We start from the raw sequence: 14589 nt of genomic DNA, 5'->3' as shown, positions 1-14589 counted from the left end.
TGGGGTTCTCCAGGCAAGAACCCTGGAGCGGGTTGCCATTTCCTTCTCCAATGCATGAAAGTGAAAAGTGAAAGTGAAGTCACTCAGTCGTGTCTGACTCTGTGCGACCCCATGGACTGCAGCCCACCAGGCTCCTCCATCCCTGGGATTCTCCAGGCAAGAGGACTGGAGTGGGTGCCCCTGCCTTCTCCGACACTACCATACGAGTAACCACAAATGGACACTTTCCCATGGACAGGACAGGGAAGCCCGGCGTGCTGCAGTCCATGGGGTCACAAGAAGTTGGATGTGACAGAGTGGCTGAACAACAACATCATGAACTGTTCAAGAGATGTGGGGAGGAAATCTCTTCATGCCTTATTGCCACTGACCCGGGCCAGCATTTTCTCATCTTTTGCCTGGATCTGGCCAACTCTGTGTTTCTTCTGGAAACCTTGCACCCACAGGGTGTACACACATTGTCGTTTGAATTATTCTCCTCCGTGGTGCCACAAAGCCCACAAGCTGGGGATGAATGTTTGGTGTGGGGAGATTTGAGCATCAAATCCCAGGATATTACCTTGCTTCCGAGGATGTTCGGGATACTCGGGAGTCCTTCAGAGTCCTTCTCATCTTTCACTGCTCAAACAGCCCAGCAGCTTACCTTGGAGACTGATCTGTGACACAATTCTCTTGATAAGTTTTGCTTGTCAAGGTTTTAAAGGGTGAACCCACAAGAGCAAGTACAGCCAGGTGGAAGCAGCCCCGGGTGGCTCCTAAAAAATTTCCATTCTTTAAAAAATTTTAAGGCTAGATGAAAAAAGCTTACCAATTCCAAATTTCATTATAAGACTAATAAGATAGTTCTATGCTTCTAATGACACCCCACTCCAGTACTCTTGCCTGGAAAACCCCATGGATGGAGGAGCCTGGTAGGCTGCAGTCCATGGGGTCACTGAGGGTTGGACACGACTGAACGACTTCACTTTCACTTTTCACTTTCATGCATTGGAGAAGGCAATGGCAACCCACTCCAGTGTTCTTGCCTGGAGAATCCCAGGGAAGGGGGAGCCTGGTGGGCTTCCATCTATAGGGTCGCACAGAGTCGGACACGACTGAAGGGACTTAGCAGCAGCAGCATGCTTCTAACTTTAGTCTGAAAAGACACTTTCTTTACACGTTCCAATAGGAAAGAAATTGATTCGACGTCTTACAAAACTTAAATGTGATTTAATTAAGTGGCACTTTAAAAGCATTAAAAGGCAGTCCAAATGTTTAGTTTGTTGAAGCATGGAGTACTTTTGCCTTCAATTGGGAACAAGCTGAGCTTCCTGTGTCACTGCAGGGAGATAGCTTTTGAAGACGGGAGGCAGAGAGAGGCAGAGGAGAAGGATAAGTAACGGTTCCTTAGATCAGAAAATGATTCCATTTCCAAAGGAAAAGCTCTTCTTAATCAATGACAGAGCTAGGTTATATAGACAGACCACCTCTATGCCAAATTCTTGATTTCATTTTAAATGCTTATTTGAAAAGTACCCCGCTCCCCAACACACACACACACACACACACACACACACACACACACACACACGCACACACGCACGCGCACATACGCATAAGCAAAGTAAAAATAAATTCCATCGCTGAAAACTTTCACATAAAGGAAGAAATGATAGTCCTGCAGGCCTCCTCTCTCCACACCCCCCCCCACCCACCTCTCCAAACCTACCACGCAGAAGTAACCCTGGGATTCTCACGGTAATGCCGATTCATGTATCATGTAACTCTGATCTAATTGGAGCACAGCATCCTGGGCACACGTATCTCCCAGGAGCTGTCTGCACTTGTTTTCTTTTCTCTTAGACTCTTGTGTAATTTCCCCCTCACCAGCCTTTCTGCTCTGGCCATGGGGAAGGGAAAGCAGGTTGGGTGCATGGAGGGTGGAGGCTGCTCTGAAGCACAAATACAGACCAGGGTGGGAGTGTGTCAGAGGAGGGCAAAGCGACTGCAGAGTGGACCCCTTGTACCAGTTAACACTGAGGAGCTGAAGCTACCACATCAAATGCAGATGGGGAAGCCTGCAGTTTTATTTCCCAGCCTTAAGAAGTTTTGGCAGTAAAAGTGGGAATCACTATTCAAGCAGGAAGAAATTTCCTGATTCAAGATAGAATGGTTAGACAGTCAGCAAATGTTTCAGTCACAAGGAAGGAAGTTCAACATAAAATCTGAGGTTTAAAAAAGAGATATGTAATGGATGTGTATGGCATGACCCCAAATTGGTGAAATCTATTTCTATGTATGGCTAGCTCTTAATGAACATCCAGACACAACGGGAAGAAACCCAGATTGAAATAAACCAATGCTTTACCTGCATTGTTTCATGTTACTGTAACGAAAATGTACTTCTCTTCTAGTGAAAGGTTTGTATGAAAACAATCACTTAAACGGATCTTTGAGAAAAAAGGGACTAAATCCAGAGTTACAAAAGCCGTGTGACAACTGGCACCAGACACCAGGAAGCCTTGTTTTTAGTCTCAGGTTCACAGGAAAGATGATTAAATATTTCCAGCGTCCTAAGCGATTCGTCATCTCTGAATAAAATCTGGTAAGTGAAGCTTGGGCTGAAAATGAAAATTCTATCCCTTATTTCATCACATGCGAGAAAGAACTTGTCCAAGTGGTTTCATGGAGCCCCAGACTCCTTTGAAGCTCTGGGCTGCAGGTAGGGGTTGAGGTTCCCTGGAGCAATGGGGAGGATGGCTCTCCAGGTGCAGGAGGCTGTAGGGAGCAGGGTAGCCGCCTCCCTGTGGGACGTGCGCCCAGAGCCAGCTGCTGCCTGTTGCAGGCCCTGAAAGCCCTTCTCTTTCACACAGTGCCCAGAGTCTTCTGCATCCGGCTTTCTTCAGTGATGCTTTCTTGCCATGAGCTCACGTTTAACATCGTTAGATCAACGTCTACATTTCTCCCCTCTCCTTTACTCTACAGCTAAGAATGCATGCTACAGTTGGTACATAGAGCCTAAAGGAAAATGAACACCATTTTGACATGGCGAGCTTGGCACTGACCACAGCTAAAACTCTTCTTTAATTTCATCGACTTTGTTTTCCTCCAGAGGAAATGGGGAGCAACTTTCCCCTTCTCTCCTGGCCTCTTTTGGGCCCTGTACAGACCAGCCTGTGGGTCTGGCTAATGCAAAAGAAGGCAGAGATCATTTGCTTGTTTTAAAGGAAAATAACTAGATATTTGCCATTAGGTAATTGTATAGCATGTATGTATATAGCATGTTGAATATTATTCCCCTGGGAGCAAGAAGTCAACCTGTAGGAATAGGCAGGTTTCCAAATACTGACATTAACTTTTGGTTCAGACTTTCAAAGCCCAGTATCCTCCCGCCCACCATCCCCCTCCTGCCTTGTCTTTAATTTTATCACTTCCTAGCTCTTCACTTACTGTAGAGTGGAGCCTCTGATGCTTCTGGCAACTTTGCGTTATTAGCAAGGGATGGCGTTTTGTTATTAGATTGCATTTTATTATTTCCTTCAGCTCGATGTGTACCTGATATTGGAGGGCTCACTCTCCCTATGGGTTGAGGTTGAGAGATGCTGCAAATGGTGAGGTTTATTACTTTTGTGGGCTCTGTTTCCTTGCAGCCAGGTGAGAAACCTATGCAGGCTGAAGGACGGGGGTGCTGCCTTGTCTGAGCCCAGCATCCAAGGCCTGGAATGGCTGCTTTTGTCTGAACTGAAGAATGGCCGGAGGCAGCTGCTCTTCTGTTGACACGAGATGCCTGTTCCCACGAGAAGATCAGTAGGCATTTAGTACAGCTATCCTGGCCTCTCTGCACAGTGGGTCTAGTTTACCGTCACCTCCTAGGGACATAGATATAATTTTATTTTAGCCAGCTTTATATATTTTACAATGTCATGTCATAGAAGACATACACACAGCTTCTACTAGGAGAGCATTTCTGAAGGTTCCAGGCATGTAAACTGTTAACTAGCCTTTAATAGAGTATTAGTGTATTGGGAAAGCTTTCACTTTGAGCGGAGTGAGGCATGCACAATGCCAGCCTGCTAAGCCAAAAGCTCTCTGGGGCAAAGAAATCCATAGACTGTGGCTGATGATGCCATGCACTGCCAGCATATTGACTCTGATTGTCTTAGCCAGCCTAGATAAAATAATCAAATGGAGCCAAAACCATTTTCAAAGCAAGTAATAATAAAACGCACATTATTAAAATGAAAAGCAACAACACAAAACAACCTATTCTCCCTAAATGCACGTGGCCCCATTTGTAGTCCAAAGCTAAATTTCATTTTCTTTCCAACCCTCTTCTGTTCTCACGTCCCATGAAGAAGCCCAGAGCATCATGCCCTTTATTGTGCGTGGTTTAGGATGCACTCATTCGTGCGTGACAGAGTAAGAATTTAAAACTGAGAAAGAAACCCAGTTTGAATCTGGGCGGAACACAGTGACTGCTAAACTAGAAATGGACGTGCCCTAGAGAAAGCAAAGTGCGGGCGGGAAGGGTTTACCAAACTCCAGGTCTTTGATGTTGCAGCGGAAGACAACTTCTCCATTCACCATGAGCTCCACCACATTCCAGTCTTCTATCTTCTCCAGGAGGACCTGGTGTCCATCTTCAGCCAACACAGCTGGAAAAGATGGAGAAGGATGTGGGTGCCATGGGGACAGATGGACCTGACGTGCAGATGTCTTCACGGATGTCCGCGACTGGCCTGCTCTCCAGCTGTTCATGGCCGTGACTCAACATCCCTGGTGGGTGCCCACCTGGTACAGCCTGACATGCCCTCCACTCTGCTGGAAAGCACAGCCAGAGACCTGAGAAATTTTGGTTTGGGTTGTGATTTGTGCCAGAGCCACATGCTCAGTGAAAATATGAGCTTTCTTTAGGAAGAGTTTTTGAGTGATACTCAGTGTTGGAGGGGATATAGGAAATTAGGTAAATTCTTATCCTGATAATGGAAATATCAGTTGGTCACTTTTCTGGAGGGCAATTTGGGAGTAAATGTCAAAAGTCTCAAATGCCTTAAAAATTAGAATTAAAAAAATGATTTTAATCTCTGACCCAGGAAATTGCACTTACAAAAAAAAAATCAGAAATACAGGCAGACTTTTACAACAATAAGCTTCTTTCTGTAGGAATATACTATTAATGATGAAATACTGTGAATCACTTACATGCCCAATAATAAGAAGATGGTCAAGTAAATGGTGGTAAGGCACATGATAAGATTTTATTTTGACATTTAAAAAAGTCTATGAATTTTTAATAGCAAGAAAAGTATTTATAATATAAGCAAAAAATCAGGGTTACGTTTTAAGATGTATTAAAAATATGTATTCAGTGTAATGAAAGTATGTGTGTATATTAGGAAAAAGGGAACTATCCAGTGGTTATCTCTGTGGTGAGATGATGAGAAACTTAAAAAAAAATTCTTTTAGCATATTCTAGGCTTTTTAATAATAATGAGAAAAGAATGCTTTCAGAGTTAATGGGCTACATTTATATTCTCCCCTTTGGAATCTGCATTTTAGCTGCTACATTCACCAGTGCCTTCCCTAGAGATAAGCTATGGGAAAATTGTTATTTATTTTATAAAAAGTTTATTCTTTATTACGGAAATGTAAGGGTATATGAGCTTAGGAGAAATGGTGTGCATGGGACAGCCTGGAGCTCTGTTTTCTCCAACACATCTCTCCCCAGGTCCTGGTATCTTCACACTATAACCTCCATGTTGGAGTTTGTGCAGTAAATCACCACATTTGGCAGTCTTTGTCGGTGAGAATTTTGGTGAGGACAGAAAGAGAAATCAGATGGGAGGACGGCATGTTTTTCAAAGTTTCAGCATCTCAATCAGGCCTAGGTGGAGAAAAGCCAACATTATGATAGTTAATTGCATTTAATTACAGAGACAATTGCTGTTTCAAAACGCTGGCGTGTCCACTTCTTCATCTTTCAATCAGTTCAAGAACATCCAGCCCCAACTGTGAACATTTTGATTGTGTGATTTTAATTTCACTTCTGGAAAGGAACTTCAGAAAGCAACTCAGCGAGGATCTCCATTAGCAAGATAGCACCCCTTGGGCACCCAGGGGTGGCCCTAATTGTCCTCGTGTCTGCTAACATCTCTCTCTGCAGAACACCCACGTCTTTGGCATATTTGTGTTATTGCATTCTATTTCAGTGTCTTATGCTTAAACCCTTTGGAGGGAGGCACTCAGTTTGGAGCAGGGACTTATTTAAATGAAGCTGTCTGCCCAGTTTGGAATAGTGAAGGGATTTTCTAGGGCATAAAGGCATAAAAACTCTATAGACGGCTTTCTGGGGACCCTGTGCCCCCTGGCAGTGCCTGCTCCGGAGAGGGGGGCACAGCCTGAAAGGGAGAGGCTACCAACTGGTAGGGGGAGGAAATTTGGTTTTCACGACCCTGGTTGTGCATTGTCTGAAGACACTCCTGGGACGTGTAGTTCAATTTGACTGGAAAAAATCAGGAACAAAACAGCTTCTGCACTCTCATCTTACACTCCACCTCTATCGTAACAACCCCCAAGCCTGGGGGTTCTGGAGAAAAGGCGCGCAGGTTCTGTCTGGGGCTGGCCTCTGTGACCACAGGATAAGGGACGAGAGGCTTTGTAGGAGATCTGGGAAGACGTGCCCACCCCCCCACGATCTGACATGGTCCTTTCTCTGCGGGGCACATCTGGCCGAGCCCCACATGAGCCTCTGGATTTGGGGTTTGTTTTATGAGAACAGTGGCAGTCTTTTCACGCAAGGTATACCTAAGACGTCGGGTTTCATCTACCAAATAACCCACCCTGTGGAGGTGGCGGGTGGTGCTGAAAAATGGAATCTGCCTCAATATCTGAGCAGATGAAGTCTCCCAGGAAGAAGTCCTCATAACAGTCCTCTTCAATTTGCCTTATAACGCTCTCTGTTTCCTTCACTGGCCACAATCCATCTCCCTCCGGGGCAGGGAGGGGCCTGTTAATACAGCTCACTGAATAAACAGACTCATAATGGCACTGGACACCTCCAAGGACCCTTTTGACATAAATCCGCATCTTATTAGAGGGATAAGCCACCTCGGCGTCTACATTGTCCACTCATCCTCAGATGCCCATCCCCTTCTCACCAGTCCACAGTCCAGGGTGTGTTGAGCCTGGCGGTGGGGCAGCGAGCACAGGCTTAAGGGATCAAACCCAGAGAAGCACCAGATTCCTGCGGTTCATCCAAATGCCACCTCTCTACGTGGAGGACACATTTTTCCCTATGAGCTGCTATGGTTGCCTATTCAAAGAAAGGTCAGATAAATATACTCTGTGCAACAAAGTCTTTGCAAAGGCAGTGGTTAAACTCCAGCATAAATCAACCAGAAGCTCTAAGGCCACCTGCAGATAGCCTGACTCTTTGAAGTGGCACCTCATTCTTCATGGGGGAGCTGGGTGAACTGGAGGGATATGGAAAAGCCTCCCTCTTCTCAATACTGGTGGAGCTGTGTGCCATCTACAAATGATTTAGGAAGTCAAGGCAGACAAACAGGCATCTCCCCCTCCTCTGCTCACCACAGATGCAAAGTCGATGACATTAACAGGTGCAGTTAATGCATAACTAGGGACAGGAGGATGGCACCCAGAGCATCTCAGCTAAATAAGGACGGATTCTATTCTCCTGAGTCTCTGTCTCTGCAGCAGGTCATTTGGCAGACTTAAGTACAGCAGGCAAGGGGTAACTGTGGCTAGGGAAATTAACACTCTTTGTTAAGTATGAGTTGGTTTAGTTTCATCAGTCTTGAGGCCATAGTCAGGATATATTTGCTGAGCTTTTATAATTCATGGTAAAAAAGAAAGAACTAAACGTTTCAGATTGCTTAGGGCAGGGTAAGTTCAGGAGAGATCAGGCATATTTCCAAAGCCAGCAGGGTTTCGGGAAATGATGGAGGACTACGATTTTTAGAGAAACGCACAGAACGTGAAGGCAGGTGTCACAGACACGTGTCTGCAAAGGCACCTCTCTGTGCCTGGTGTAATGTGCGGGCCTGCGTGCTCAGTCCTGTCTGACTCTTTGTGCACCCCATGGACTCTAGCCTGCCAAGGTCCCCTGTCCATGGGTTTTCCAGGCAAGAATACTGGTGTCGGTTGCCGTTTCCTCCTCCAGAGGATCTTCCTGACCCAGGGATCAAACTCACATCTCCTGTGTCTCCTGCACTGGCAGGTGGATTCCTTAACCACTATGCCACCATGTTAGTTGGGTCTAAAGTGATGGGGGAGTGTTGGACAGAGAAAGGGGAGCAGATGCTCCCTGCTTTGCTTCTGTTAACACCTTGGAATTCGTCACCGGCCCTCAGTAAATATTGGCTGAGAGTATTGTATAAATTACCATTCAGGGATATACAGAGCTAACTTTAAAAATCAACCACCTGCTGACACCTTGCAATACTCAAGTCTCCTTCAACCATAAAAATTCTCCCTTCAATTTTCTCAAAATACTCCCTCCCCTCCCCTACTGTGGGAAGAGCTGCCTGGACTGTTTGTTTCCTCATCTTCACCCACTCCCTCACCTCCTGCTGCTGCAGCCTCAGCCCACCTTCTGAACCTAAACTGTCAGGGGCAAAGACCCATCAGTACCTTTGATGACTCACACAGTTCTTCCCCCCAACCTTCCAGCAGACTGATGCTCAGACCTACCTCCTTTCTTGCTTCTTAGAATACTTGGGCTGCCAAAAAGTATTTTAAACTCTCAGTTTTATCAGATGATAAATGTAATGCAGACTAGTGATTTCTCAAAAACCTTAAAAATTACAGAAAATAAAGGACAAAAATTTAAAAATCACTTATAATACTTCCTCCCCTCTTTGTGTTTTTCAGTGGAAGCGAGCTCATAGTGTAGATAAAATTCAGGAGTATGCTTATTCTTTTAACACTGTGCTGTGGTGATCCAGCCTGTCAGTATACACAGATCTGCCACAGTTCACGTGCTTCACGTGATGGATGAACCGCAATATATCCAGCCGTTCCTTTTTCTGGTTGTTTCCAACTTTTCACAATGACCAAGGAATGCAGAAAACGCTCCTGGGCACGCTTCCACGTGTGTGTGTGAGCTTTTATGTATCTGTGTAACTGAGGAATGGAGCAGCTGGATCCCACAGTGTATGGTTAAGTTTCAGGACACTGCCAGCTTGCCCTTCAGAGTGACTGTGCCGACTTCCCCTCCCATCACAGGGCTCTGAGAACGCTCTTTTCCTATGTTCTCCATCAGTCATGAATTCATCTTTTTCTAAAGGTAGCTCCTGCTAACAGTGTGGTGGCCATTCGCCATTTTCTCTTGGAATTCATATCTTACCCTACGCCTCCAGGTTGTCTGTCTTTCCCGCTCAGCGGGACCCCTGCCCCACGTCCTGTGGTCTGCCCAGCTCCAGCTTCCCTTGTTTCCTCCACAGCCTCACCTTCTGTGGTTCCAGTGTTCAGCTCTATGCAGGTTCATCTTAACTAAGATTTATCCATCCTTAAGATATTCCAGGCACAGTTTCAGACTCCAGGACACAGTGGAGAATAGAGCAGACAAAAATCCCTGCTACCCTGAAATCCTGGTAGGAGAGAAGGATAACAAGAGAAATAGGGGAAACATAGCTATGTTGGATACTAATGAGCACTAGGAAGAAATAAAAGAGGAGGGAAGGGAGATAAAGAAGATGGAGGCAGAGGGAAGTGTCGACATTGTCAATGGAGGTGCTCAAGGAACACCTGTCCATGAAGGTGACTTTCGAGAAAGACCTGAAGGCTGAGGGAGTAAAGACCAGGCAGGAATGTGTAGAAAGAGCATCCCAAGTAGAGTACTTCCAAGCTCCAAGGTAAAAGTGGGCTAGGTGTGTTCAAGGTCGGCGAGGAGGCTGATACAGCTGGAGTAGAGTGAACAGGAGGGGAGGCTAAGCAGCAAAAGGAGGAAATGAGGTTAGGGAGGCCGTGTGGAGCCTGGCTGTCCACTGTAAGCCTTTGGCTTCTCCCTTGAGTGAGCTAAGAGCAACCGCAGTGTTCTAGGAGGCAAGGGCCGCACTCTCACTCAGGTTTAGTGGCATCGCCTGGCTTTGGGGCTGAGAACAGACTACAGCAGACAAGGTGGTCACAGGGCACTCGGGAGACTCAGTGAGGAGGCCAGGGCAGTGACCCAGGCAGGAGATGACTGACACTGGTTTGGACAAAGAGCCAGAGGGTGGTGAGAGGGAAGGTAAGACAGGGTTGAATTCTGCAGGATGCTTTGAAGATAGAAGCAGCAGGATGTGCTGCTAGACGAAGGTGGGTGTGAGGGAAAGGGAGGCAAGAAGGATGCCTGCAGGGCTTTTGGTTTAAGCGAAAGAATGGCACTGCTATGAACCGAGATGGAAAAATGCAGGAGAGACTGGCGAGCACTAGGGAGGCTGGTTTAGGAAGCCTACCAAGCATTCCGATGACAATGAGAGGTCCTGCTTGCAGATACATGACTTGCAAACCTGTTCTCCCATTCTAGGTTTTCTTTTTACTTTCTTAGTATTGTTCTTTGAGGCACAAAAGTTTTCAATTGTAATGAAGTTCGATTGTTCTATTTTTTCTTTTGTTACTGATGCTTTGATGTTTAAGAAATACTTGACAAATCTAAGGTCATTCAGATTTGCCCTTAAGCTTTCCTCTAAGAGTTTTTTAGTTTCTAAATTTAGACCTCTGATCCGTTTTGAGTTAGTTTTTAAATATGGTATAAGAGTCTCAGATCAGATCAGTCGCTCAGTCGTGTCCGACTCTTTGCGACCCCATGAATCGCAGCATGCCAGGCCTCCCTGTCCATCACCAACTCCCAGAGTTCACTCAGACTCATGTCCATCAAGTCAGCGATGCCATCCAGCCATCTCATCCTCTGTCGTCCCCTTCTCCTCCTGCCCTCAATCCCTCCCAGCATCAGAGTCTTTTCCAATGAGTCAACTCTTCGCATGAGGTGGCCAAAGGACTGGAGTTTCAGCTTTAGCATCATTCCTCCCAAGAAATCCCAGGGCTGATCTCCTTCAGAATGGACTGGTTGGATCTCCTTGCAGTCCAAGGGACTCTCAAGAGTCTTATCCAACACCACAGTTCAAAAGCATCAATTCTTCGGCGCTCAGCCTTCTTCACAGTCCAACTCTCACATCCATACATGACCACAGGAAAAACCATAGCCTTGACTAGACGAACCTTTGTTGGCAAAGTAATGTCTCTGCTTTTGAATATGCTATCTAGGTTGGACACAATTTTCCTTCCAAGGAGTATAAGAGTCTAATTTTATTCAAAAGATATTCATGTGGACATCCAGTTTTTCCCGTAAAACTTGTAAAAGAATAAAAAATATGCCCATTGAATAGTCCTGACACTCATGACAAAAGTCAATTGACTGGAAATGTGATGATTTACTGTCCAGATTCTATTCCATTGCTCTTTATGTTTATCTTTATGAAAGTATCATGGTATTTTGATTACTATAATTTTGAGTAAGTTATGAAATCAGCAAGTGTGATACCTCCAACTTTGTTCTTTCTCAAGATCGTTTGGGCTAGTCTCAATCCCTTGAAATTACCTGTGGATTTTAGGATGACTTTTTCCATTTCTGCAAAAAACCATCACCAAGATTTTGATATGAATTGCATTGAATCTGTACACCACTTTGAGAAGTATTGTCATCTTAGCACTATTAAGCCTTTAAATCCATGCCCATGGTATATTTTCCCATTTACTTTGATTTTCTCTCATTTCTTTTCGCAATGTTTGTAGCTTTCAGTGTATAAGATTTGCATCTCCTTGGTTAAATCTGGTCATATGTATTCTGTTCTTCTAGATGCTATTGTAAACAGAGTTGTTAGTTTCCATTTCAGATTGTTCATTGCTAGATATAGAATTACAACTGATGTTTGTGTGTTCATTTTGTATACTTAAACCATGCTGATTTTACGAGCTCAAGCAGTGTTTTTGTGAACTCTGGGGTTTTCTAGCCAGACACTGGCTGGATCTGAAGCACATCCTCCTGACCTGCTCTTCCCATCTCCATCCTCTTAGGGAGCACCAATGCTTTTACTTTAATCCACCACCCCTTTATGGCCGTTCTGGCCCAAGCTACTGTTATCTCTCCTTTGGACCGCCCCAGCAGCCCCTCATCTCCCTGCTTCCATTCCTGGCCCTCTAATCTGTCCTGCGTGCAGCAGCCACAGTCTCATTCCCCTGCCTAACACAATGCAGCCTGCTGGATCTGGCCTCTGTCCACCTCTTAGCCTCATCCTCCCATCAGTTCAACAAAGACACAGGTCATTTGTTCATGCTTGCAGCTTTTGCAGACATCAGTCCCACTGCCTGGAATGCTCTTCCTTCCTTTTCCCTAGTTAGCTTCTCCTCATTCTTTAAAGCTCAACTCAAATGTAATTCAGGCAAGTAAGTCTAGTTCTCTTTCCTCTCCCCTCCAATTATGGCCAGTGGGAGGTCCCACTATGATTATGCTGCTCTATCAGAAGCATGGCACAGCTGACAATTAGTAGCCGACAAGGACACACGCACTTCAGGGTCTTGCATCTTGTTCACCGGTGTGTCCTCGGTATCTGGAAGAGTGTCCAACAAATACAAGTTGCTCAATAAGGCTTATTGTATGAATGAAAGATCAAGGAATAGACTCTCTGCCATTTTCCAGCCAAGTGACCTTGGAAAAGTCACTTAATACTCCTGATCCTCAGTTCCCCAATGTGTAAAGCAAGGCATGTAATCTCTCTATTCAGGAAATTTGCTACTCAGCACCCAGTGGGGTCACCGTGTATGTCTGTTCTTCCCTTAATACTAGGCAGCAGGGGTTTAGGGAAGACTTCCAGAGAAAGTAGGAAGGAAGGAAGTCTAGGCAGAGGGCACAGGCTGCACAGATGCTCAGAGGCTGGGGTGCCCCTGAGCACGGGCAGTTGGATGGCCCTTTGGCGCTCGGCTGCCTACCTAGCAGGCCCTCCAGGCGATAGGTGCGGTGCTCCACTGGCAGACCGATTGAGCTGTATGGCCCATAGCGCATGATGACCTGCGCGTTCTCGGGCATGGCCAGGCCTCTAGCTGGGGTTACAGCGCAATACACACTGCTAGGCAACTGCTCTTCTGGCCTTAGGCGGGGGTGGGCGTGGTCACGCGGGGTGGGCGGGGCCACAGAGGTTGTGGGTGGAGCTGGAGGACCTGCACCCCAAATGACCAACCAAGTGCCTGGCGTGGGGACTGGGGATGAGGAATCTTGAATGCCTGCACCTACTGTGTGCCTACTTCTGAGGTGCAGAAAAATGTGATGTCGGAAGCCACTTGCTCTCGCAACCCACACAAGCTGGTAAACACGGTATTTCAACCTGGTGTGGCAAGTGTTAATGATAAATAATAGCACTTAACGACCTATACAGCTAGTTACATAAAGTTTATGTCAGGCGACAAGCTAACACGTTCAGTGTTATCTCATTTAATCATTTTGCCGTTCTTATGAAGTAGGTTATGTTTTGTATTTACAAAACAGAAGCTTGGAATGGCCAAGTAACCTTCCCAGGCAAGTCAGGCACGTGGTATAAACTGGAAACCTTTGTAAGGTCTGTATGATGTCTTTTTATTTCTGTAGCCTGGTATTTGTTGGAACTCTTGAAACTGTGAATTTAAGTCTTTCATCTGTTTTTGTACAATTTTGAGCCATTATCTCTTCACATATTGCTTCTGGCCCCTTTGCTCACTTTTCCAGGACTCCAGTTAAATGTATGTTACACTTTCTCAACGCATTCTCATTGCATTCCCATTGCATTCCCACGGTATTATTCTCACAGTCTCTTCTCTCCTGCATTTTCCTTTCTTTCTTCCATGCTTCATTTGGGATTGTGTATGTGTGTATACATATGTTCATTTTTGCTTGTAATCCAGTTTATTAATTTTCTCTGCAGTTGTGTCTTAAATGCTATGAAACCCATCAATCTCGTTCATTATTTCAGCTGTTTATTTTTCAACTCTAGAATTTTAGTTTAGTTCCTTTTCAAATTTGCTGTGCCACTTTTTTATACAGTTGAATTTCTTGCCAAGTTTCTTAGGCCTGGTGTTATCTTCTTGATCATTATAAAAATACCCGTGTTATACTCTGTGTTTGGGAATCCCACTATCTGGAGACCCTGTGTGTCCTTTTCTATTGTTATTTCTGCTAGTTTCTGTTGATTTGTCTTGTCTCCTAGAGTGCTTGGTTTACTTTAATTGTGTACTGGACACTGTATTAGAAAACTTATTTGTAGAAATAATTTGAGGCCAAGCATGATGTTATTTTCCTCTATGGAAGACTTTATTTTTCACTTCTTGCCAGGGCCTGGTAGCACCAGCAACCCAGGATCATCTTAATACAATTTCAGGGTTTGAGATTTGCTTAGCCATCCAGATGGCCTGAAACTGGGCTGCAGTCCATGTGGAGGTTGGTTTATTTGTATTTTTTCCCTCATTTCTGTGGTGCAGTCTTTTTGGATCCTGGCCCAATGAGGGTGGTGGCTTACCAAGATTCATTTGGTGGTGTTTAACACTCCAGTTTTTGGAAGCCTAACTGCAAACTCAAAACTGCATCTC

General features: G+C 45.2%; 1 protein-coding gene across 1 annotated transcript; it reads right to left on the bottom strand.

Moving 5' to 3' along the window:
- Positions 1–3461: 3461 nt before the first annotated feature.
- On the bottom strand, positions 3462–13080 carry C28H10orf53 (chromosome 28 C10orf53 homolog). Its single transcript, XM_019953759.2, has 3 exons — positions 12964–13080; positions 4515–4634; positions 3462–3848 (listed from the first exon to the last, which is right to left on the bottom strand). The coding sequence occupies exons 1-3, from the start codon at positions 13058–13060 to the stop codon at positions 3784–3786; spliced, it is 282 nt and encodes a 93-aa protein (XP_019809318.1). The 5' UTR covers positions 13061–13080; the 3' UTR covers positions 3462–3783.
- Positions 13081–14589: the final 1509 nt, after the last annotated feature.

This window comes from Bos indicus, chromosome 28 (genome assembly GCF_029378745.1).
Source record: "Bos indicus isolate NIAB-ARS_2022 breed Sahiwal x Tharparkar chromosome 28, NIAB-ARS_B.indTharparkar_mat_pri_1.0, whole genome shotgun sequence".
Lineage (NCBI taxonomy): Eukaryota > Metazoa > Chordata > Mammalia > Artiodactyla > Bovidae > Bos > Bos indicus.
Note: the sequence above shows the minus strand (reverse complement) of the source record. Positions and strands in the feature narration are given on the sequence as shown.

Coding starts and splice junctions, on each gene's coding strand:
- C28H10orf53 (XM_019953759.2), bottom strand. CDS start 13,060: ATGCCCGAGAACGCGCAGGTCATCATGCGCTATGGGCCATACAGCTCA. Junction 4,635..12,963: donor TCGCCTGGAGGGCCTGCTAG/GTAGGCAGCCGA, acceptor CATCTTTTCCAG/CTGTGTTGGCTGAAGATGGA. Junction 3,849..4,514: donor CATCAAAGACCTGGAGTTTG/GTAAACCCTTCC, acceptor CTATGTCCCTAG/GAGGTGACGGTAAACTAGAC.